General features: G+C 37.1%; 9 protein-coding genes across 12 annotated transcripts; 3 read left to right on the top strand and 6 right to left on the bottom strand.

The window, feature by feature from the left end:
- The first annotated feature begins 10 nt into the window (after positions 1-10).
- ChLD3 (Chitin and LDLR binding deacetylase 3) lies at positions 11-3,496 on the top strand. Of its 2 annotated transcripts, XM_011311391.1 has the most exons (9): positions 11-280; positions 635-763; positions 1,054-1,158; positions 1,595-1,738; positions 1,805-1,984; positions 2,050-2,188; positions 2,349-2,700; positions 2,834-3,004; positions 3,193-3,496. In XM_011311391.1, the coding sequence occupies exons 1-9, from the start codon at positions 235-237 to the stop codon at positions 3,469-3,471; spliced, it is 1,545 nt and encodes a 514-aa protein (XP_011309693.1). In that variant the 5' UTR covers positions 11-234; the 3' UTR covers positions 3,472-3,496. The 2 variants fall into 2 exon arrangements, with proteins under 2 accessions (XP_011309693.1, XP_011309694.1); XM_011311392.1 differs by lacking the exon at positions 635-763.
- Positions 3,497-3,549: 53 nt separating this feature from the next.
- LSm7 (U6 snRNA-associated Sm-like protein LSm7) lies at positions 3,550-4,593 on the bottom strand. The gene is made up of 3 exons (XM_011311390.1): positions 4,507-4,593; positions 3,985-4,168; positions 3,550-3,849 (listed from the first exon to the last, which is right to left on the bottom strand). Exons 1-3 carry the CDS (start codon positions 4,510-4,512, stop codon positions 3,710-3,712), a joined length of 330 nt encoding a protein of 109 aa, XP_011309692.1. The 5' UTR covers positions 4,513-4,593; the 3' UTR covers positions 3,550-3,709.
- Positions 4,594-4,642: 49 nt separating this feature from the next.
- bcn92 (LYR motif-containing protein bcn92) lies at positions 4,643-5,343 on the top strand. The gene is made up of 2 exons (XM_011311384.1): positions 4,643-4,746; positions 4,862-5,343. The coding sequence occupies exons 1-2, from the start codon at positions 4,661-4,663 to the stop codon at positions 5,061-5,063; spliced, it is 288 nt and encodes a 95-aa protein (XP_011309686.1). The 5' UTR covers positions 4,643-4,660; the 3' UTR covers positions 5,064-5,343.
- A 64-nt stretch (positions 5,344-5,407) lies between these two features.
- Positions 5,408-6,396, bottom strand: LOC105270457 (odorant receptor 30a-like). Its single transcript, XM_011311385.1, has 4 exons — positions 6,016-6,396; positions 5,814-5,950; positions 5,602-5,734; positions 5,408-5,546 (listed from the first exon to the last, which is right to left on the bottom strand). The coding sequence occupies exons 1-4, from the start codon at positions 6,103-6,105 to the stop codon at positions 5,496-5,498; spliced, it is 411 nt and encodes a 136-aa protein (XP_011309687.1). The 5' UTR covers positions 6,106-6,396; the 3' UTR covers positions 5,408-5,495.
- A 126-nt stretch (positions 6,397-6,522) lies between these two features.
- LOC105270458 (uncharacterized) lies at positions 6,523-7,692 on the bottom strand. The gene is made up of 4 exons (XM_011311386.1): positions 7,414-7,692; positions 7,116-7,206; positions 6,851-6,968; positions 6,523-6,787 (listed from the first exon to the last, which is right to left on the bottom strand). The coding sequence occupies exons 1-4, from the start codon at positions 7,555-7,557 to the stop codon at positions 6,727-6,729; spliced, it is 414 nt and encodes a 137-aa protein (XP_011309688.1). The 5' UTR covers positions 7,558-7,692; the 3' UTR covers positions 6,523-6,726.
- Positions 7,693-8,740: 1,048 nt separating this feature from the next.
- On the bottom strand, positions 8,741-16,127 carry LOC105270483 (uncharacterized). The gene is made up of 15 exons (XM_011311449.1): positions 15,946-16,127; positions 15,765-15,884; positions 15,589-15,706; positions 15,147-15,376; positions 14,949-15,041; positions 14,498-14,632; positions 10,515-10,745; positions 10,339-10,458; positions 10,149-10,266; positions 9,778-10,048; positions 9,607-9,699; positions 9,320-9,410; positions 9,125-9,261; positions 8,934-9,066; positions 8,741-8,871 (listed from the first exon to the last, which is right to left on the bottom strand). Exons 1-15 carry the CDS (start codon positions 16,096-16,098, stop codon positions 8,821-8,823), a joined length of 2,094 nt encoding a protein of 697 aa, XP_011309751.1. The 5' UTR covers positions 16,099-16,127; the 3' UTR covers positions 8,741-8,820.
- LOC105270459 (odorant receptor 13a-like) lies at positions 11,381-13,447 on the bottom strand. 2 transcript variants are annotated; one of them, XM_011311389.1, is made up of 9 exons: positions 13,383-13,447; positions 13,061-13,180; positions 12,871-12,988; positions 12,435-12,705; positions 12,264-12,356; positions 11,977-12,067; positions 11,782-11,918; positions 11,591-11,723; positions 11,381-11,528 (listed from the first exon to the last, which is right to left on the bottom strand). In XM_011311389.1, exons 2-9 carry the CDS (start codon positions 13,139-13,141, stop codon positions 11,478-11,480), a joined length of 975 nt encoding a protein of 324 aa, XP_011309691.1. In that variant the 5' UTR covers positions 13,142-13,180; positions 13,383-13,447; the 3' UTR covers positions 11,381-11,477. The 2 variants fall into 2 exon arrangements, with proteins under 2 accessions (XP_011309691.1, XP_011309690.1); XM_011311388.1 differs by having other exon boundaries at positions 13,237-13,442.
- Positions 16,128-19,541: 3,414 nt separating the features above from the next.
- Positions 19,542-20,686, bottom strand: LOC105270454 (uncharacterized). 2 transcript variants are annotated; one of them, XM_011311383.1, is made up of 3 exons: positions 20,556-20,686; positions 20,047-20,332; positions 19,542-19,931 (listed from the first exon to the last, which is right to left on the bottom strand). In XM_011311383.1, the coding sequence occupies exons 2-3, from the start codon at positions 20,178-20,180 to the stop codon at positions 19,667-19,669; spliced, it is 399 nt and encodes a 132-aa protein (XP_011309685.1). In that variant the 5' UTR covers positions 20,181-20,332; positions 20,556-20,686; the 3' UTR covers positions 19,542-19,666. The 2 variants fall into 2 exon arrangements, with proteins under 2 accessions (XP_011309685.1, XP_011309684.1); XM_011311382.1 differs by having other exon boundaries at positions 20,047-20,686.
- A 1,769-nt stretch (positions 20,687-22,455) lies between these two features.
- Positions 22,456-24,008, top strand: Dhod (dihydroorotate dehydrogenase 2). Its single transcript, XM_011311381.1, has 2 exons — positions 22,456-23,038; positions 23,099-24,008. The coding sequence occupies exons 1-2, from the start codon at positions 22,687-22,689 to the stop codon at positions 23,917-23,919; spliced, it is 1,173 nt and encodes a 390-aa protein (XP_011309683.1). The 5' UTR covers positions 22,456-22,686; the 3' UTR covers positions 23,920-24,008.
- Positions 24,009-24,027: the final 19 nt, after the last annotated feature.

Genomic DNA, 24,027 nt, shown 5'->3' with positions numbered 1-24,027 from the left:
CTGAACAGTTAGAAATCATTTTGTACTTGAGTTTTAATTTGAATATTTGAATGCCGAGGAAGATAAGAATTTTCTCACGGTCATTGATCCAAAACCATAAGTGAAATTATCATTCCACTGTGGGAAAAAGATATTACTCTTTCTCCTCCAGGTAGGTGAAGAGGACCGGTGAAAAAGTGGGGAATTGTCAGTTTGAAAGTGCGAGCCACCGAGAAAGGTCCACATTAACAAGCCATGAGGTGCACCATCCAATTAAATCACATCCTGATCCTCAATGCCGGTAAAAATAATTATCACCAATTACTAGACCCGCGATATCAACCCCCAGTGCGTAATTGCAGTCGAAGATATTTTTCATTATTAAATAAATAAATCGACAACGCTGGAAATTTCACTGCCTTTCATTCGAGAAGTGAAAACTGTCAGTGCTCTTTTCCTCGTATCTCATCGATGTGTTAAACATCAACATGTATCAATTTTTTAAAATCATATCTACGCACCCTCGGGCAATGAATCAAGAGCCGATCACGTGGAAATAATTTCGGTGAAAGTTATCGCTAAAAATTGATATTCCGGTTCAGTTGTTCTACCGAATATCGTTTGTCAATTAATTACATTTTTTTATTAATTGCAGTTTTTCTAGTTGTGGGAGGGAGAGATGATGCGCCTTGCATTGAGGAAAATAAATTTTATAGAAATCCTAATACCCCTGCTCACAGCGTTTGGGCACCAACGGAATGTGCCAAATATTTCTTATGCCTAGGTAATTGCCAAATTATTGGTTTTGCAAATTTAAGTCAATGAATTATAATCATGAAATGCCTTCTGATAAAATAAATAAAACATTTCACTTGATAATAGTTGAATGGAAATTACACGTAATGAGGAATAATTAAAATAATCGAGGGAAATGTAATCTTGTTTCTCCTGTAAAAACAAGTTTTTATGCAATCCTCATTAACAACTATTTTCTTTCATTAAATTAAGATTCGCAGCTCTCACGATTCGGAGAATTCGTGATTTCTCATATCGCCATTGTTATTTTATTTATAGACAATGAGGTATTCGAGTTCAAATGCTCGGAGGGACTCCTCTTCGATGTTACGAGACAGATATGTGATTTTAAAACCAATGTTGATAATTGCGACGTGACGACAGGTAATAATGAAATTAATAGTATTGCGAAATTCAATCGCGAAGAGATAGTGGTAGCAAGTGATTTATTTTTTAAAATATCTCCGAACGTAACAGGAGCAGTGAAAATTTTCCCAAGACCTCTTTTATAGAGTACAATAAGACCTACAAAAAAGGTATTGATAAAAATTCCGCTATTCCCGTTAGATTCCCAGATATGTTATCACGTCCAGAGTCATTCCTTGAAAACTCATACATCAGTCGAATTGACATTTTACCTCATTTCTGTCGCCATTTTATTGATTTTGAGAGAAAACATCAGAAGACCTTTTCTATCCATAATTTAATAAGCTACAAAAATGTCCTTCGAGATTTTCCCGATAAATCAGTAGTTTCCGAGATAAATCGACTTATCTCGTAACATCGGGCGGAGTTGATAGCGAAAAGTTTTTATTCTCAGACGTGCAACCACCGAAACCTCTTCTTGAGAATGGAACCTGTGACAGTGGAAATTTGGCATGTGGAGATACCACATGTTTACCAAATATTTATTTCTGCGATGGTAGTGTGGATTGTCCGGATGGATCAGACGAGGCCTGGTGTGGTAAGATGAGAAATAATGAATTTCGTTGCAATAAAAATGCAACATAATTGCTGAAAATATTTTCAGATGGTCACGATCCGAATGCAGCTCTCCCCTGCAACACCGAAAATTGTTCACTTCCAGATTGCTGGTGTTCTCACGATGGCAAACAAATTCCAGGTAACTTGACGGTATCTGACGTTCCCCAGATGATAACAATCACCTTCGACGATGCAGTGAATGCTGAGAACTTCGACCTCTACACAAGTGAGTGCACGACTTTCTCGATGCGACAATAGAAATTGATCGAAACCTTTGATATTTCGAAACAGAGTTGTTCAATGATGAGAGGAAGAATCCCAATGGCTGCCCCATACGAGCTACTTTCTATGTAAGCCATCAATACACGAATCATCGGGACGTTCAAGATCTGTGGAATAATCGCCATGAAATTGCCGCTCACTCCGTCACGTGAGTAATTCTAATAAAAATTAAAATCTATCAAATTTTTTCTGTGAATTTCTCCCAATAAATGAATTCGATACGAGTGGAAAAAACGCTGAACGAGAATTCATGTGAAATGAATTCAGGGAAAGGTAGAGATTTTTTTTTTAATTTCGATTTATTATAGACATCGAGGCCCAGAGGAATGGTGGTCTCACAATGCAACGATTGAGGATTGGTTTGACGAAATGGTTGGACTATCAAACATTCTCAATAAATTCGCAGCAGTTCGATTGGAGGATATCAAGGGCTTGAGAGCTCCATTCCTTCGTGTTGGATGGAACAAACAATTCCTCATGATGTCTGAGTTCGGATTTTCGTACGATTCATCAATGGTTGCGCCCTTCACAGACTCACCATTTTGGCCATATACTCTGGATTACCAGGCACCACATGAATGCGTTGGTACAGACCAGAATTGTCCCACCAGGGCGTATCCCGGGGTCTGGGAAGTGCCCCTGAATCAACTGTTAATTGGGGTAAAAATAATCTTTCGTGATAATTAGAGAGAGAGAGAGTGGAAAAGAAAAGAACTAGTTAAAATCTTTGATAATATTTTTTCATTAAACCTGAAGTCATATCTAATAGAAATAATTATTTATAAAATTACAGGATTACACGTGCGCGATGGTTGAACAGTGCCCATCAAGCTTGACCGGCGAGGAGATTTACAAAATGTTGATGTTGAATTTCAAACGACACTATTTAACCAACCGTGCTCCACTAGGTCTGCATTTCAATTCCATGTGGTTCAGAAATCCAACACATATTTATGCCTTCGAGGTAAATGGATTGATCTCTTAAACTTATTCTCCTAATCTTTTACTTACTTGAGATATAGCCAGTTAGAGAAATAAAAATAAAATAGAATAGCGCTCGTTAACGGGAGTCCACCGTAGGACAGATTACGTCACCTCTCGCCTGTCTAAATTTTCATTTTTCACAAGAGAATTTTTCTCCTGGCCCTGCAGAAATTCTTGGACGATATCCTTCACCTCTCAGACGTGTACTTCACTACGACCCACCAAACAATCGAGTGGATGAAAAAGCCAACAGGAATCAACGAATTATCGAGCTTTGAGCCCTGGCAATGTCATCCCCGTGATCTAGCCCCACACGAAATTGCCTGCGAGATGCCAAACACCTGTAAACTCTCGAGTAGAGTTCTCAAGTCCTACAGATACCTGACGACCTGTTTCGACTGCCCAAAGCAGTATCCCTGGTTCAGAAACGAATTTGGAAGGGACTGACATTCGAATCCCACGATATCCTCATTTATGAAATTCTACATTAATTATTCACCTATTGTTTCAAGACTGAGGCCCTCATGAAGATGGAATGATCTTTATTCATTTGAACATGCAGATCGATGTTTTATGGTAGAAAAAACATATACTTGAACATTTAAAAAATATTCCTTACGATTATCAATGCCTCACGGCTTTTTTTTACCGAATTCTCGGGATTGATGTTTTATTAATCAGTGGACTAGCCATCCTGTTGGATAAACGGATTTTGAATAGATTCCATACCATCTACTGGACAAATTAAAACTACTGACGTTCCTCTGCAGACCACCAGTCCCAGCATTCGTGTGTCCTGATTCAATTTGTATGGATCGTCTGGATCTGGAAATTGATTGATGGAAAATCATCGTTTAATTATTGTTTTCATTTTCCAGAGGAAACATGAGGAGGAATGAGAGTGTAATGTAATGTTTTCTGTGGAAATCAAAATTTTCAGTGGAATTTGAGTGATTTTACCTCTGAGGTACTCTGTGGTATTATCCAGCACTAGATTAAGCAGAGGATCGTATCCCTTGAGAATTCCAGCAGCTTCTCGACCTCCAGCGAATTTCACACGAATATTTTTCTCTAGATATTTCGACAAATCCAAAATACTCTCCTTCCTCTTCTTCTCCTTGTGGTCACCATGCGCATTTTGTTGCTAAGAATTATTTTATTTTATTTTGTTATACTACAATTAATTATCTAGTTGTTTTATTTAACAAATTCTTCAATAAAATGACTCAAAGGAACTTGAAAAATTGGCTTGAGGAAATTGTATAGGAAGTATTTTAATAGAATTATTTTTATGGAAAAATCGCATTCGCAGTTTTTTTCAGTCGTATTTACAAGAATAACCTCAGAAAAATGAAACGTATATTCTATGAAGTTTTGCAATGTATTCACAAGTGCTAATGGCTCGAATTGATGTGCCACTTTCATTATTAATCCTGATAAATGTCTGAGTGATTGTGAAAATAATTTTAATTGTTTACTCACAGCCATAATTGACGTTTCACAATTGTTTTTATGACTATTGCTATCTTGGAGTGAATTAGAGGTTGGGATTCAAGTCACAAACACCATGCGAGTGTCGGTGAGTGCTCCAGGAAGTAAAAATTAAATAATCAAATAAATACATAAATAATTTGTCATGATGAGTTGTGGACGTGCAGCTGTGTTGAATCTTTACCGGAATTTAATCCGGGAAAGCAAGAAATGGAATTCCTATAATTACAGGTTTGTGGAAATTTTATTTTTTTGGTTAGTTTGTGGGTTAAGTTATGGTGGCACCTGAAATTCAAAAATTCCTGTAGAATCATTTAGCGAATGATTTTTAAATGCTCAATTACAGAGAATATGCTCTCGCAAAAATAAGACACGAGTTCCACGTCAATCGCTGTATTGCAGATAGTGGAAAGATAGATGCAATTTATAATAAAGGACTCGAATCCCTGGAGATGATCAAGAGACAAGTGATTGTTGGAAATCTCTACGCCACGAGGCCTCTAGTTATCGAAACGAAAGATAAGGACAAGCTCCAGTCTTGTGGATAAATTCTTCAATTTTTCGGGTTGATTTTTCTATGCAATACAAAATAATTGAGATTTGGTTACTTCCACAGTGGAGTGTCGTGTCAACTAGTGAGACAAGTGTACAAAAATTAATAGAAGAACCTGGCGTATAAACCTGTGAGTTTTGCCGAAAACGGTTTTTCTATGGAATTTAATTACATAATGTGGATATCTTTACGGTTAAATCATCAATTAAAAATTAAGATTCAGTGTATTTTTATGATTCCTGGATAATAAATGTTTTCGTTTGAGCTACAGTAAATTGTTACTCATCATTTGAGCAGAGGAAATAAGAGCAAGGATTTAAAACATTTATTAGTTCTTTACTATTCTTGGGTAATAAGATTATTGTCCATCTGTGGTGAATATTACCAATAATCAGTTGAATAAAAATTGTAATGTTCACCAATTCGATCATCGAGACGATATCAAAACGGTGAAGTACGAGAATGATTTCTTCAGTACCTAAAAATTGAAGATGAGATGAATAGAAAAATGAGAACGTGTACGTGATTATTACCTGAGAGAAATTCTCCACGTGGATGTGATAGAATCTACCAGCCGTCAGGCAAAGTGGCTTCCGACTTCTCATCAACATAATGGATATCAATTGTCTGTCCTTTATGGACATTTCCATCCAGTTACTGGCATAACTAGCGCGAGATGTATAAAAATGTGTTATGAAACATTTAAATATTTTCGTAATAAATTAATTAATTGGGTAGGACATACATAGCTTCAGATAATTGACTACTATGATCGAGTATTTCTTGGCTTGGCACACTTAAAATCATCAAATGCGCTGCGAAGCTTATAGCACACAGAAAGAACCGAGCCATTTCGGATGGTTGATCCATCATTAAAATTGTCTGAAATTATGCAACTGATGATGACACAATACGAGATGATTTTCATAAAAATTCGATCGTCATACTTCTAATCCTGTCACACTGATTAATACTGTGTTCAACACAACTAATAAGGCGTACATATTTGTGAAGGTTGAGTCAACCAACTCTGCCATTCTGAATCGTGCAAATTCATAAATTAGAATTTTTCGCAGAGCGATGGAGAAAAAAAATAATAATCCTGATGATGCGTACGAGATAGCTCGATAATGAAGATTTTTTGCATCGCGAATTGATCGATTCCGCAACTCTGGCGATACATTCTCGTATGTTTGTTGCAATATAGCACTGAAACATTGGCTTCCAGCTGTACTCCTTTGTCATTAAAAATTCGCAGAGAGAAATTCTTTAGAGAAATTGGAGTGCTAGTAAGCGAAAACGGATGATATTTGTCGACCAAAAATTTCAGTGTCATCTCTTGTAATTTTTATTTCAAATACCAATAAAATTCATGAAAATTCATCTTTTGGCACTGGTACGATAATTTATTTAAAGAATTTCCAGTCGTATAACTCGAGTTCAGTTACCCGACAGCCTCGAATAGTCCGCCACAGTGTTCCGATACAATGAACATGAACGTATCCCCTGCTATTATACTTATCATAATTAAAATGCCAGTGATATATCCATGAATAACGGTAACATAATAATATTCATCACTATTAATTCCAAAAATTGAGTAATCAGTATCAAATGTAGATATTTTTTGTCTGGAGTCATTAAGTGGTAGTAGACTGTCAAGTATTACCGGTGTCAATGGACTCAGGAGGAAAAAAGAGCATGCACTCAGCATTGTAACTGAAACGTATCATTTCTTGAATTTATTTCATTAATTTATTTTCCCCTAATTATATAAGGTACCTGTGTACATTTGAGTCCTCCAGCATCCTCTTACAGCATATGCCGCGATTGTCGCAGCAGCTGGTGACGATTCTAGAATACGATGATCCTCGTACATCCGATTTATAACTGTTCTCATCTGAAAAAAAAATATCAGATTCATTAGTCGAAGGTCTTGCTGTTAATCTGCGAATAATTCAACGGATTTCCTCCACGAGATTAATTTCTCATCAATATTTCTCCATAAATATACAAACTAGTTCCATGTTAGTTGCAAAATAATAACATTTCACCACTCCTAGACCAGTTATCATCTGTATGATTATCACGTATATCATATCATCCAGAATGCTGCACATTCTCGCAAGGAAGGCATACTGGAAGTGAAATAATATTTGATAGTCACATTCCAAAATATGTGTAAAGGATAGTGTGAGGCAAAACGGTTGCTTTAATCATTCGGATCGAAGGGGATGAAGTCGCGCTTCTCTCCTCTAGTATTTTCGAAAAAAAATAGCAGCTGCAAAATAGTTTGCTTTGCTCTGCACATCCTTGTAGAATTATGATACCATAATTTAACATACTTGAGGGATTACTAACGACAGCGTTGATAGACCCACTAAACTTTGCGCCGCTAATGTAATAAATTTCGATGATTCGGGCCATATTCCGACAATAGTCATGAGTATCCTATTCCATTTATAATATTGCCCACAAATATTATTCATCTCCTAGCGGTGGGTGTTTAATGATTGGCGGTGCTTATTCACTGTTCACACGAGGTCTCTCCTTCAAGCGAGAAATACAAATGACTTCAGCTTTTTTTCTCGGTTTTAGCATGCCCCCTAGTATCGTCATCGATGCTATACGATATTTTAGGATAACACGTTATTTTTATTTATTCATATTCTCGTCAAATCCCCTTGTTACCGTTCTGGTGGAAGACTTCTCCTCCGAATGATCATTGTCAATAACACATGACGAAATTCCACAATGGGATTCTCCCTCAGTCCCAGCATTTTCACGCGCAGGTGCACTGTATTTTTCAATTCACCTCTGAGGGAAGTACATACACCGAACATCATTTGCCAGTTAAAACCCTGAACCACCTGAGTTGAATCATTACGTAAAAAATTTATGATCATCCACGAATAGTAGAAAGTACCGGCGAATAATTCCCATCGAATGGAAAATCCATTTATTCTGAAGTTAACGACCTCGGAGTGATGGAAGCAGGGGTTGAACCCACCCTCATACACAACAATGATTCACCTCCGAAGTATTTTTTATTTTCTCTTCATATTTTCCCCATTATTTCTCCCCTTGTGCACTCAAATATGCACTAGAAAAGGTGGCTCTGTGAATTTTTATCTATAAATATCATGGAAACTGTGGTGAGACGAGGCAATTCGTGGGATTTCTCGAGAAAAACTTTCGAGTGATGCACCCTAATGTCAAAGTTTTTTCTTCTTCGGACTTTACATCGTTTTCACACCTGCTCCGTTCTCACTCCTCTATTCATTTTTAGAAAATGTTTGTAACTTCACACTTCGCACGAGTTTGCTACAAAAAAAGTTTAGAGGGATGCAGAAGTTTTTCCCCTATCAGTTCTCATCTCCATAGGCTCTGACGGTTTTTTTCCAGGTATTTCATTCTCATTCTACTTTTTGCAAAGCACGAGTCGTTTCATAACTGCCAATTAGGATTTTTGTTTCGGTACAGGTGAACCAATTATTGCGCAAACGTGTTTTCATCGGTACGTCCAAGTCCTCGGTGAGTTCTCAGGGCACTAATCATAATAATTATTCAATACAATGTAGAACCTTCAATCAATTTTTCATAAAGTTACTTGAGTTGTCCATTTTTTTTTTCAATGTTACAATATAATTAATCTTTAACAGTTTAGTGAGAGCGACACGTTCGCTTCAACTTTCCAGTGGAGCAGATAATACAGAAGTCTAAAAATATGAGGTAATGCTCAAGCTTGAGCATCATCGAGTCGACAACATTACCATGAAATACGAAAACGATGTTCTCAATACCTGAAAATGGAATATCAATGGGAATATTGAATATGCGAATTAAATCCTGTTGGATTCCTTACATTGCCGTAATTTTCGATATTCATAAGATAGAATCCTCCGGCTGTCATCCGGAGTGGCTTCATGCTGCGCATCAACATGATGGATATCAATTTTTTGCCATCCGCGGATATCCGAGACCAATCGCAGCTGTAACTGTGATGCAATGAAATAATAACGATTCATCATTAACGTTGATTTTTCGAATACACACACTTGCTCGGCAACTCGAGTGCTATGATCAAGTAATTCCTGGCCTGGCAGACTTATGAATAGCAAGTGGAACAGTTGACCAACAGTAAATGCTAAAAACCTGGTCATCTCCGCCACCTCATCCATTTTTATAATTGCCTGGAATAATATTTTCATGGAAAATTTCATAATCCTTTCAAATACCCGACTGCCATACTTCGAGTCCTGTTGTACTGATCAACACCATGCTAGCTAGCACTACGAAAGCGTACATCATGTTGAAGGATGACTCGATAAATTCCGCCAATCTGTGAAAATATAAATCTCCAATGGACGCGAGCTGAAAAATTACACTATCATATATTTCTAGAATTCGGTAGTGATTGGTCCCCGAATATTGACTATTAAAAATTCGAATTTAACTGGATTCGGAAATATTCACCAGATGCTTTCAATAACCTACAGTTATATTACTCATGTACACAATTTCGCTGAATTACATACGAAATAGCCCGATGATGTACAACCACTGCACGACAAATGATTTTAAATTGCCGTACCCCAGACTTCTCCAGTTCCGTTTCCTTCAATATATCCCTGAAATTTCGTAATCAAGCTGTAACATAAATTCAGGATCACCTGATTTATTCATAATTATATCATCATAGAATTTACCCAATGGTTTCAAACAGCCCACAACAATGCTCCACCATGATCAGAACAAATGTGTCTATCGTCACAATCATATGTATCACTATCATACAGCTGAACCACGAATGTACCAATGTTGGATAATAGTACTCAAGTGCATCAATTCCATAAATAGTGTAGTCTACATCGAATAGAAAAAGCTTCGGTCTCGATTCATTGAGGGGAATCAGTACATCCAGAATAACTTGTTTCAATGGAGCAACAGAGAAGACCAAATATACAGCACAAAAGATACCTGGAACCAATGAACAATTTGAGAGAAAAATAAAATGTGTAATTGACGGCTTATACTGGGAATTACACCAATTATATAATTGAATCACATAAATACCAACTTATGTAAGATTTCGTAATGAATGCCCCTCTCGTTGCATAAATGTGAATACTTTCGACAGCTGGAGAATCATCGAACATACGCCAATCTTGTCGCATCTGGTCAATAGCCATTTGAATCTACAACAATACAATAATTCCCCGTAATTTCCACCTAATCACATTCTAAAACTCCACAATAAACCTAGAAACCTGTTTCATATTCGACACAATGAAGTAATATTTTGTAAATCCTATAGCTACTGACACCTGCGCTATTAGTCCAAATATCATATCATCCAGAGTATCGCACTTTCTGAATAGATACACGTACTGCAAAAGCAACGATTTATCATCCCGTGAGTTATCGAATAATTGATATCTGATACCTGAGGTATCAACATGGAGAGCAATATAATGGACATAACGATGCGGACAATAATTTTTTCAGACAGCGACGATTCCGGCCATATTCCAATAATAATCATTGCAATTCTATTGGTCTTGTAATATCCATCGGAAAAAATATTATCACCATTCATTTGCAAGAGATATTCGAGTGTTCGTTCTTCACTGCTCGATGGCTTGCGGACTACAGAAGCAACAACTCCCCCCGGAGTCTTTCCATCATTTACAATTCAACAAAGAACCCTTAATAATCCATCGCTAGTAGCATCGGTGAATTTTGTAGAGGCGTTTATGAAAGCGATCGATCGCCTTTTTCATGGGTACGTCATTCGTGCACGTGACACGTACACTATTATTTGGAGAAAATACTTGGAACCTACACCAGACCGACGCCATCAGGTGTCAGTCGCAATTGCATCCAGAGGGTTTTTTTTCTCCAATCGTTCTTTCACTTACAGTACAGAGCACGCGATGTATGCCCATCACCAGCAGTCATAATACCTGAGTAAATTCAACCACTTTGTGTACAAAATCGATGCTTGTTTCACGGCAAGTATTCTGAAACAGAAGACTAGGAAATCCCAAAAGTTGAAGTCATATGGAGATAATAAGTCGGACACTCTGCATCATGTGAAAGGATTTAGTGCAAGGTGAGTGATTGTTGTAGTGAACGGGTGATTGTGATCACTCGAAATTCATTTCATCCCAGGCAGAAGTCGTTTGAGTAAACGATGGGCCTACGTGTTCGGCTGGAATCATCATAATTAGTCGACATGAGAAAGAAGTCGACATAGGAATTTAATAAAATTCTGTGAGTTTTAACATTTTTTTTTCAACGTTACGAGATAATGAGAATTTTTAACAATATAAAGTTCTATCCAATCCAATGGAGCACATTTTACATCAGGAGTCGATAAATATCATGTAATGCTCAAGCCAGAGCATTAGCGAGTCGACAGCATTACCGTGAAATACGAAAACGATGTTCTCAATACCTGAAAATGGAATATCAACAGGAATATCGAATATTTGAATTCAATACTGTTGAATCCCTTACATTGCCGTAATTTTCGATATTCATAAGATAGAACCTTCCGGCTGTCATCCGGAGAGGCTTCATGCTGCGCATCAACATGATGGATATCAATTTTCTGCCATCCGCGGATATCCGAGACCAATCGCAGCTGTAACTGTCATGCAATGAAATAATAAAGCTTCATCATTAACGTTGATTTTTCGAATACACACACTTGCTCGGAAACTCGAGTGCTATGATCAAGTAATTCCTGGCCTGGCAGACTTATGAATAGCAAGTGGAACAGTTGACCAACAGTAAATGTTAAAAACCTGGTCATCTCCGCCACCTCATCCATTTTTATAATTGCCTGGAATAATATTTTCATGGAAAATTTCATAATCCTTTCAAATACCCGGCTGCCATACTTCGAGTCCTGTTGAACTGATCAACACCATGCTAGCTAGCACTACGAAAGCATACATCATGTTGAAGGATGACTCGATAAATTCCGCCAATCTGTGAAAATATAAATCTCCAATGGACGCCAGCTGAAAAATTACACTATCATATATTTCTAGAATTCGGTAGTGATTGGTCCTCGAATATTGACTATTAAAAATTTGAATTTAACTGAATTCGGAAAGATTCACCAGCTGCTTTCAATACCCTACAGTTATATTACTCATGTACACAATTTCGCTGGATTACATACGAAATAGCCCGATGATGTACAACCACTGCACGACAAATAATTTTAAATTGCCGTACCCCAGACTTCTCCAGCTCCGTTTCCTTCAATATACCCCTGAAATTTCGTAATCAAGCTGTAACATAAATTCAGGATCACCTGATTTATTCATAATTATATCATTATAGAATTTACCCAATGGTTTCAAACAGCCCACAACAATGCTCCACCATGACCAGCACAAACGTGTCTACAGTCACAATCATATGTAGCACTATCATACTACTGAAACACGAATGTATCAACGTTGGATAATAGTACTCAAGTGCATCAATTCCATAAATGGAGTAGTCCACATCGAATATAAAAATCTTCGGCCTCGATTCATTGAGGGGAATCAGTGCATCCAAAATAACTTGTTTCAGTGGAACAACAGAGAAGATTAAATATGCAGCACAAAAGATAACTGGAACCAATAAACAACAAAAAAAATCTTGTCACCGAACGAATTGAAGTGTAAATAAAATATGGTGAGATGGTCCGATGGCTTTGAGAAAAAAATAAAATTTGTAATTGACGTCTTCTACTGGAAATTACACCAATTATATAATTGAATCACATAAATACCAACTTATGTAACATTTTGTAGCGAGTGATCCTCTCGCAGCATAATTGTGAATAGTTTCGATGGCCGGGGAATCATCAAACATACGCCAATCCTGTCGCACCTGGTCAATAGCCATTCGAATCTACAACAATACAATAATTCCCCGGAATTTCCACCTAATCACATTCCAAAACTCGACAATAAACCTAGAAACCTGTTTCATATTCGACACCATGAAGTAATATTTTGTAAATCCTATAGCTACTGACACCTGCGCTATTAGTCCAAATATCATATCATCCAGAGTATCGCACTTTCTGAATAGATACACGTACTGCAAAATCAACGATTTATCATCCCGTGAATTATCGAATAATTGATATCTGATACCTGAGGTATCAACATGGAAAGCAATATTATGGACATAACGATGCGGACAATAATTTTCTCAGACAGCGATGACTCCGGCCATATTCCAATAATAATCATCAAAATTCTGTTGGCCTTGTAATATCCATCGGAAAAAATATTATCACCTTTCATTTGCAAGTGATATCCGAGTGTTCGTTCTTCACTGCTCGACGGCTCGCGGACTACAGAAAGAACAACTCCCCCCAGAGCCTTTCCATCATTTACAATTCAAAAAATTACCCTTGATAGTCCATCGCTTGTAGCATTGGTGAATTTTGTAGAAACGTTTATGAAAGCGATCGATCGCCTTTTTCATGGGTACGTCATTCGTGCATGTGACTCGTACACTATTATTTGGAGAAAATACTTGGAACCTACACCAGACCGACGCCATCAGGTGTCAGTCGCAATTGCATCCAGAGGGTTTTGTTTCTCCAATCGTTCTTTCACTTACAGTACAGAGCACGCGATGTACGTCCATCACCAGCAGTCATAATACTTGAGTAAATTCAACCACTTTATGTACAAAATCGATGCTTGTTTCACGGCAACTATACTGAAACAGAAAACTAGGGAATCCCAAAAGTTGAAGTCATATCGAGATAATAAATCGGACAATCTGCATCATGTAAAAGGATTCAGTGCGAGGTGAGTGATTGTTATAGTGAACGGGTGATTGTGATCACTCGAAATTCATTTCATCTCAGGCAAAAGTCATCTGAGCAAACGACGGGCTTACGCGTTCGACTGGAATCATCATAATTAGTCGACACGAGGAAGAACTCGACATAGAATTTTAATAAAAGTCAACGTTACGAGATAATAAGAATTTTTGTTAAAATAAAGTTGAAGCGACACGTTCGTTTCAATTATCCAATGGAGCACATGGTACATCGGGAGTCGATAAATATCATTGAATGCTCAAGCCTGAGCATCAGCGAGTTGACAACATTACCGTGAAATACGAAAACGATGTTCTCAATACCTGAAAATGGAATATCAACGGGAATATCGAATATGTGAATTAAATCCTGTTGGATTCCTTACATTGCCGTAATTTTCGATATTCATAAGATAGAATCCTCCGGCTGTCATCCGGAGTGGCTTCATGCTGCGCATCAACATGATGGATATCAATTTTTTGCTATCCGTGGATATCCGAGACCAATCGCAGCTGTAGCTGTCATGCAATGAAATAATAAAGCTTCATCATTAACGTTGATTTTTCGAATACACACACTTGCTCGGAAACTCGAGTACTATGATCCAGTAATTCCTGGCCTGGCAACGTCATGAATAGCAAGTGGACCAACTGACCAGCAGCAAATGTTCCAAACCTCGTCACCTCCGACAATTCATCCATTTTTATTATTGCCTGGAACAATATTTTCATGGAAAATTCCATAATCCTTTCAAACACCCGGCTCCCATACTTCGAATCCTGTTGTACTGATCAACACCATGCTAGTTAGCACCACTAAAGCATACATTACATTGAAGGACGACTCGATAAATTCCGCTAATCTGTAAAACGATAAATCCTGAATACCCATCAGTAAAGTGAACTGAAAGATGCGCTTCAAAAACCAGGAATCTTGAAGATATTTTCACATAACTTTCAAATTTCCCCGCCACATTCCATTCTACATATATAAACATATAAATATCCACGATTTTCCTGTAATACATACGAAATAGCTCGATGATGAATTACCACCGCACGGGAAATTATCTGGCATTGCTTTTCCCCAGATTCCTCCAGCTCCATTTCCTTCAATATGTACCTGAAAAATTCATCAGTCAACCTAAATAAATTCAGGATTAACTCCGAATGTCCGGCAATTCTACCGAATTGTTTCAAACAATCCGCAGCAATGCTCCACCATCACCAGAATAAATGTGTCCACAGACACTAACATATCCATCACTATCATTGTAGTCACACACGAGTGGATCAGAATCAGATAATATTGATCATCCGCATCCATTCCATAAATTGAGTAATCCACATCCAGCATAAAAATCTTTGGCCTCGATTCATTAAGAGGTGCAAGTCCATCCAAAATCACTTGCTTCAATGGAGCAATCGAGAAGAAAATACACGATGAGAAAATGGTAACTGAAATTAATTGCCCCTGAAAAATGTGAGTCTTCAAAGAACCGAGGGTTTTATTTCTCAATTATATAAGTATGACGTGAATTTTATTTAAAACCCTCCCTAAATTGTTTATCCATCCAGAAAATGCAGTCACCTGAATCCTCATTTAATAAATTAACTTTTTAAATTAAGTCATTCAAAATTTTAACCGTAAAAATACAGTGAATAATTACTCATGTAGAATTTCGTCGCGGATGTTCCCCTCGATGCATAAACGTGCAGAGTATCAATTGCCAGTGAGTCTTGAAAAATTCGCCAGTCCTCAGAAATTTTCTCAATGACCACCTCAAGCTGAAAAACTTATTCCATGAATTATCGATCGAAGTGGAGAATAAATAAATGATCGCACCTGTTTCATGATCGACATGACAAAATAATATTTAGTAAATCCTATCGATATCGTTATCTGCGCTATTATTCCGAATATCATGTCATCCATATTCTCGCACTTTCTCAATAAAAATGCCCACTGAAAAAATGACACCGACTATCGTCAACCAAAATGCGTATAAAAAATAAAAATATGATACCTGAGGTATCAATATTGAAATCAACAACACCAATACAGTACAGCGCAATAAAATTTTTATCTTAATCGATGATTCCGGCCATATTCCAATGATTGTCATGAGGATTCTGTTATTTTTGTAATAACCACACGAAAATATGTTGACCGCTTTCATCCTGAATTGGTCGAGAGCTATTTCTTCACTGCTCGGTGGTTCGTGGAGTACTAAGACAAAAATTACTCCCCAGCTCTAACTCTTTCTTTCATTTGCAATTCAACAAATTGCTCGTAATACGCCATTGTTTCTGTGATAAACTTTGCGGAAGCGTTTATGGAAATAATCGATGGCAATTTCTCAAGTGTGTAATAGCTGTTGCGGAGAGTTAGTTCCTCCTGTTATCGCTGTTTGGGGTTCCCCCAACTATTTCTTTCTGTTACGAGATGTACACAGCACGCGATATTTTTACGTCTATCACTTGCGGGTGTGAAACTGTTTGTCTCAACTTGCATTTTTTTATTTATCGCGAAAATCTAAAAATGATTCTGTGAATTTTTATCATTGATTTATTAATTAATTAATTGTTACTGTGTAATAATAAAAATAAGTAGAGGAAATAGAGAAAAAAATGGGAATAGAAAATTCAATTACCAGTCCTGGACCTTTTCAGTGATTGCAGGTTGACTTCCTAATTTTTCAAGTCCCATTGGTGAAATTTAATTGTTTTGATCTAATTCAGAATTTCTTTTACTCGTAATCTGATGAACAATTTGTTTTATAAAATTGAGGGATAAAATAATTCGAATGTGGTACGATATCAGTTCCACTCCACGCATTGAAGTCTCCATCGTGGCGCATTGGATTTTTATTCATCACGATCGCACCCACCGAAATTATTCATCCCAAAATATTTAGAAATTGAAGATAATTTATTGAAAATATAAATTCAGGACCCCTGAAAATAACCGAGTGTCAAAAAAAAAAATGAGACAGTCATACGAATAAAAAAGTGATGAAAAAATCAAATGACTGATGAAAAAAAATAAATAATCGATGGAGTTCACTCTTTCGGAAAATTTTGGTGGCTCTCCTTCAGGGATCCGAAAGGGATCGTTCAATATTAATTTAATTAGTGGGGAAAGGTTGAAAATAGAAAATACATGGAGTTATCTTCCCAATGATCATCGAACAGACAGAAATACTGTGAAGTATGACATCGATGTTCGCAGTACCTGTAAAAAATCAGAGATATTTGAAATTGTTATCAGCTAAATCGGCGGGAGACTCACATTTTTGAAATTTTCAATGTGCAGTGTGTAGAATTTACCGGCTGTCATGTAGGATGGCTTCATACTCCTCATCAACATGAACAGCAGCATCCTTTGCTCTCCACCAGCAATGTCGAACCAATTGCTGTTATAACTGACAGATTATCATTTATACTGAGAACACCTTAACAATTGAATTTGTTTATACATATCCGTGAAGACACGATTGCTGTGATCGAGTAATTCCTGTCCGGGTAAACTCGTGCAGAACAAATGGGCTATTTGTCCGATAATGAACAATACGAATCTCACCGTCTCCCCAGGGTCGTCCACTTTCAAGACTGTCTGAAAATTAATTGTTCATATCCATACGATAATTATTATCGATAATTGGAAGTGGATTATTCTTTCAAAGAATTTTTTTTTCTGTCTTCGTACCTCAAAGGCTGTCATACTTATCAGGATCATGTTGATCAGCACTACAAATGCAAACATCATTGTGAAGGATGACTCGATTAGTTCTGCCAATCTTTAAAAATAATATCCCGATTATTTAGTTAAACATGGGATTAGGAAATGTGAAATTTGCTGGACAAATTCAGTAATTTTGGTGAATTATTTCCGTCAAAAGGGAAATTCATTAATTTTGAAAAATATTTTTATCGTCTCGTATTTGTTTAATATTTATTTATTAATCCAGTACTCACGACAAAGCGCGATTATGCACAAAAATCGCTTCGCGGATGATTTTATTTCTGCGCAACGAACAAGATTCGTTTCGCAAGCCTTTGAGTATGTACCTGAAAATGTATGAATATATTTAAACTCTGAGAGATTTTAATCCAGAGATTTTTGGGAGTTGTAAAATATATCTAAAAGATCATAGAAATAATTCGGTAATTATGGCTTACCCAACGGCTTCGAATAATCCACAACAATGTTCAACGATTATTAAAACAAATGTATCAATCGCTACAATTCCTTCAACCAGCGTCAACCCAAGGATCAAAGTATGCAGTAAGGCCCAATAATAATCATTCTCATATATATTAAATATTGAATAATCAGCGTCGAATGCATATATCCGAGGTCTCGATATATTCAGCGGCAATATCGTATCGAGAATTAGAGGCTTCAGAGGCATTACAAAAAAAACCAGCGTCGTGGCGCAGAAGAAAAAAACTGAAAATATTCCCCATTCAAATTTCTCCAGACAGAAAAAAAAAATGGCGAGAGAAATTCATGAAAAAATTCCCATAAAACACTAGGAAATATTGACATTTTATGGGTTCCACAGAAATTTCCGCACACGACAAATTTCTTTCTACAGAATCACTTCTTTTTCGGAATACATACTCATGTATATTTTAGATATTATGTATCCTCTCTTGGAGTAACGACGAATAACATGAATCGCCGGTGTATTTTCGAGAATTATCCAGTCCTCTTGAATTCGTTTCATCCCATCTAGAACCTGAAAATTGTTCTAGTGACTCCATTAATTATCCACTAAAAAAAAAGAGCAGATCAAAACGGTCCGTTCCAATATTTTTTCAATATTCACAACTCAGTTCGATTAATTTAAAACGTCGCAATAATTTTCTCTCTTCAATAATTAAATTCCATTCGACTGATTCAACTGGTGTACAAACCTTTCTCATATTCAACGCAATGTAGCATATCTTCAGGACGACAGTCAGTATAACTAATTGAATTATCAGACAGGATATCAAATCATTCAAGTGTTTGTCTGGCTGATTCAGAAAGGCGTACTAAAAATTACGAAACAGAAAAATCAAATGATCCCGTCAATACAAACTTAGTAACGTGAGCCAAAATGCGTTAAAGCTAATTGTTAATTAAGTGGATGTCACTGTCACTGAGAAAATATTAAATAAAAAATACCTGGGGCAACAATAAACTACACAAAATTATGAGAACAACACAGCGCGCAATCACTCGGATGAGCAACGGTGAATGAGGCCAAATTCCCACTGTGATCATGAGAATTCTATTTTGTTTATAACAACCATCGTTGAAAATATCCATGTGTCCAGTCGGTTTTATTCAGACTGTTCTGTCATTCGTCATTCGGATAACAATGACGGGTTTTGCGCACCGTGTGTAAGAAGATACTAAACGGAACTCATTATCTTACATTTTGTGAAAATGAGTACTTGTCTATGAGTACTTGTCAATCATAAATAATCATGGGATATATACTGAGGATGGGGTTACATTCGATCGATAATAATTCGTTCTTTTTCTTTCAGTTCTTTCAGGAGTTCGGGGCAATACAACCGCGAAAAATACTCCAGAAAGAAATTGGATTGGAGAGAATGTTGAGGAACAATTGGAGGGTAGTTACGATTGTTTTATCGTTTCTGGTGTTTTTTGCAGCAAATTATCTATTTAATTTCGGAAAATATAAATATGTAAAAGTTACGTTGTGGAAATAAATTCGATTCTATTTCATTCTATTTGATGAGATCATCGTGATTATCGCACTGAGAGGAATACTGTGAAGTACGACATTGAGGTTTGCAATACCTAGAATAAATAATTGTTCGATCATTATTTATAACAGTGGAATGGCACAGGAGACTCACATTTTTGAAATTCTCGACATTCATTCGATAAAAATTGCCTGCTGTTATGTACGATGGGTTCATACTTCGCATCAGCATAATGAGGATCATTTTTTGGTGTTCAGTGGATAATTTAATCCAGTTGGTACTGTAACTAGAATCAATTGCCATTTGATGAATTATTTTTTGTGAGGATATCCAAAATATTATGGGAATATTGGGAAATTTGAAAATTTTCAAATTTGAAAAAATTCAATGGCGGGACCTACATGGTATTAAAGACTCGGCTACTGTGATCATACAATTCCTGCCCTGGAATACTCAGGAACAACAAATGTGTGATTTGTCCAACAGCAAAAATGAGGAATCCAGCCATTTTAGCGGGTTCGTCCATCTCAAACATGGCCTGCACCAATCGCAATCGATAAATTGATGTAATCGCAACGAGATAATGATATACGTACTTGCAATGCAGTTATACTAATTAATATCATGTTAGTTAGAACTACAAATCCGAGCATCATCGTAAAGGAAGATTCGATGAGTTCTGCCAATCTATAGAAAGACAATAAAAATAATCCAAACAACATCCGAACTCGATTTAATTCGAGAGTAATTCGATAGCTCCGTAACAGATCGACGCAAGTGCTGAAGTTCTCATTTAACCGAGAAAATGTGAAAAAAAAGTTGAAAATTTATTTTTAATTGAATAAAATATTGTGCACTCATGCCCTTCTGTTGTTAAGCTGTCGATATTAATGAGTTTGAGAATAATCACGAAATTGCTCGCTTGTGCATAAGTATTGCTCTACGAATTATTTCTCCCTCACTCGACGGATTGTCCTCATCCCGCATTTCTCGCAATATGCAACTGAAATTTTTATGAATAATTTATCATGAGTTGTGGAATTAATGGAGAAATTATTTACCCGACGGCCTCGAACAAGCCGCAACAATGTTCCACGCCGATCAGAATGAAAGTATCAATCGAGACGATTGAGGCGGATAAAATCAGCGCTATGATTAGACTATGGAGAAGAGTGTAATAATAATATTTATCCGCAGATATACCGTAGACGGAGTAATCAGAGTCAAATGGGTGGATTTTAGTTCTCGATTGATTAAGAGGTATCAAAATGTCGAGAATCACCGGCTCCAGTGGAAGGAGAAAGAAAATCAAAATTGTCGCTGAGAACATGAAACCTGAAATCGATCTGTCAGTGCATTCAATTGAAATCTTAAATTGTACATTTTTATTTGGGTAATAAATAATTTAATACTCATATATAATGTTGTCCCCAGGGATCCTCTCGAGACGTAACGATGAAGAATTTCGATTGCCAGAGTTCCTCTGAGCATTGTCCAGTCCTCTCGAATAAGATTTATTTCTTTTTCTATCTGTAATTTTTCGAGGAAAATATTTTCCTTTGTCCACTCGTATTGGAATTTTTTATTATTTATCTCGTTTTACCTTTTTCATGTTTGACGCGACGTAACATAGCTCCATACATACAAGAATTATTGCCATTTCATTTACTATGACTGAAACAAAATCGCTTATATTTCGCTCCGGTTGTTTCAAAAATGCATACTACAAATCCAGAGATATTGTTTATTTTTCTAGGCGGTATAATTTATCAAGAGCCCATGGAACTCACAAAAGTAAGAAAAATCCATTCCAATTGTTCCAATTATTTTAATTTATTTCAATTTTTTCAATTACTCCGATCCATTAATTTTGGGGAAATTTCTCTCTATTTTTTTTTCTCATTTTGCAAACGTTCAGTGGAGTCTTAGCGAGAAAATCGAAATAACTGATCAGAAAAATCGATATGAATTTTCGATACCTGAGGTAGTAACATGCTGAACAAGATAACTAGTGCAAAAGTGCGGGCAAATATTTTGGAGAATATAGAAGACTCCGGCCAAATTCCCACTGATATCATGAGTATCCGATTTCTCTTGTAATGCCCCTCGGTAAAAATATCCATTCTGCACCCCTTCTCGAGATTGTAATGGTGAAAATTATTTCCACGAGTCGATTATACTGTCAGTCTTTCTTCTTGAAGAAGAAACTTTTTCACACTGCGACTGCGGAAATTATCGTCAACCCTTCTGACACCTCAATTGCCCCTGGAGTTGAAAAAACTTTTGGAAATCGCGGCTTTACACACGATCAATAACAATTCTTATTTCACTAATGCAAGAGATAAGCGGTTCATCTTGAGAAGTCGACACGCACTGGAGGGAAAGCAATTTATTCCATAGGTAAATTACTCTCGGGATTTATCAAGAAACTTTTGGAAATAGTGCCTTTACACATGATCAATAATAAATTTTAGTTTTCCATTGCGAGGAAACACCAGTTCATCTTCAGAAGTCATCGAGTCTAGAGTGAAGAACTTGTGTTTAATAATCTGGACTAGAATTTTTCGGTTAAAATTTCTTATTATTCAAATTATTTCTAGATCTGTTTTCCAGGTTTTCCCAAATTATTTGAAAAATTAAACAGCATTAAAGCGAGCGAAAAATCCTCTGATCATTTAAATTATCTCAGCAACACTTCAACCCCCATTGCGTGTGGCGCCCTCCCTCTCTTGGGGTGCATTACTATGATGCCGCTGGGGTCACTCCAACCCCCAGAACTTCAACCAATGGGATCGTGTCCTAGTGCCCCACATAATGCAACGCGGGGGATTTAAAAATAATAATGTGAATTTACTCAGTTTCTAACTACCCAAAAAATCATTCGATTCAATTCTACTTAATCTATAAGTTTATCTCGCCTTTCAGTAATTACGTCATTGCACTAGTGACGGTAGTGAGTTTATCTCAATAAAAATATTGGAAAGAGGTTAGAAATCTTTGAAACGTGCAACCAGGGACTGCAAATGGGAAAACAATGAAAAATGGCAGTGAAAATGTCAAATAGAGATAAAATAAAATCGTTCATAAAGGTTACAATCAGTGGAGCTACATTATTCACAGGTCTCAGTGTTTACCAGGGTAATGAAAAATTTTACGATCAAATAGTGATGCCCCTGGTGAGATTGGTGGATCCAGAATTGGCCCACAATCTAGCAGTGACAGCTGTGAAGTACAGATTCTCACCCTCGCAGAATATTTCTGACCCCTCGACCCTGAAAACATCCCTATGGGGATTAAAATTCAGTAATCCTCTGGGGATGGCTGCGGGTTTTGATAAACAGGGAGAAGCTGTTCAAGGACTCACCACCATGGGTTTTGGATTCGTGGAAATAGGTGACTGCTTAAAAAATATTCAATCTAGAAAAATTCTAATGAAGAGAAAATAATTTTCAGGGTCAGTTACTCCAAAGCCTCAGCCAGGAAATCCTCAGCCCAGAGTATTTCGTCTCACTGAGGACAAAGCCGTCATAAATAGATACGGATTTAACAGTGATGGTCACGAGGTAGTGTACAATCGTCTGAAAATCCTGAGAGCCGATCCCACGTTCGCTGGAATAATCGGTGTAAATTTAGGAAAGAACAAGACTTCAGAGGATCCGATAAACGACTACTCCGAGGGTATAAGAAAATTTTCAGACGTTGCAGACTACCTGGTGATCAACGTCTCCAGTCCCAACACCCAGGGGTTGAGAGATCTGCAGAGTAAAAATAATCTAGAGGTACTATTGACTCGGTTGAATCAAGTGAGAGACTCAATGAGACAGAAACCACCACTTCTCTTAAAACTGGCACCAGATCTGACTGAGGCAGAGCGTCAGGACGTGGTGGACGTCATTCTGAGGAAAAAGTCGAGGGTCGATGGATTAATTTTGTCTAATACCACCATCTCCAGGGGGCAATTGATGAGCGAAAGCAGGGGAGAGTCCGGGGGACTCAGTGGAGCTCCTCTCACTGAAAAATCGACTGAAATGATTGCGGATATGTACAGAAGAACAAAAGGGAAAATTCCCATCGTTGGGGTTGGTGGGATTTTTGATGGGAGTGATGCTTATGATAAGATCAAGGCTGGTGCATCTTTGGTCCAGATCTACACGTCATATGCCTATCATGGCCCTCCCATCGTTCAGAAAATTAAGAGAGAATTGGATGAGCTCGTCATTCAGGATGGGCTTTCCAGTATTGCTCAGGCCGTTGGAAGAGGAAGTAAAAAATAAATCGCCTTATATTTTGTACTCAAGAGGTATTCATCATGGATTTAATTAATCCATGCTTCAGGGAAAATAAAGATAAATCGTTTTTGTTACTTGTGGTGCTGCAATTTT

Source organism: Fopius arisanus, unplaced genomic scaffold, assembly GCF_000806365.1.
Source record: "Fopius arisanus strain USDA-PBARC FA_bdor unplaced genomic scaffold, ASM80636v1 scaffold00088, whole genome shotgun sequence".
In the NCBI taxonomy this organism is placed as follows: domain Eukaryota; kingdom Metazoa; phylum Arthropoda; class Insecta; order Hymenoptera; family Braconidae; genus Fopius; species Fopius arisanus.
Note: the sequence above shows the minus strand (reverse complement) of the source record. Positions and strands in the feature narration are given on the sequence as shown.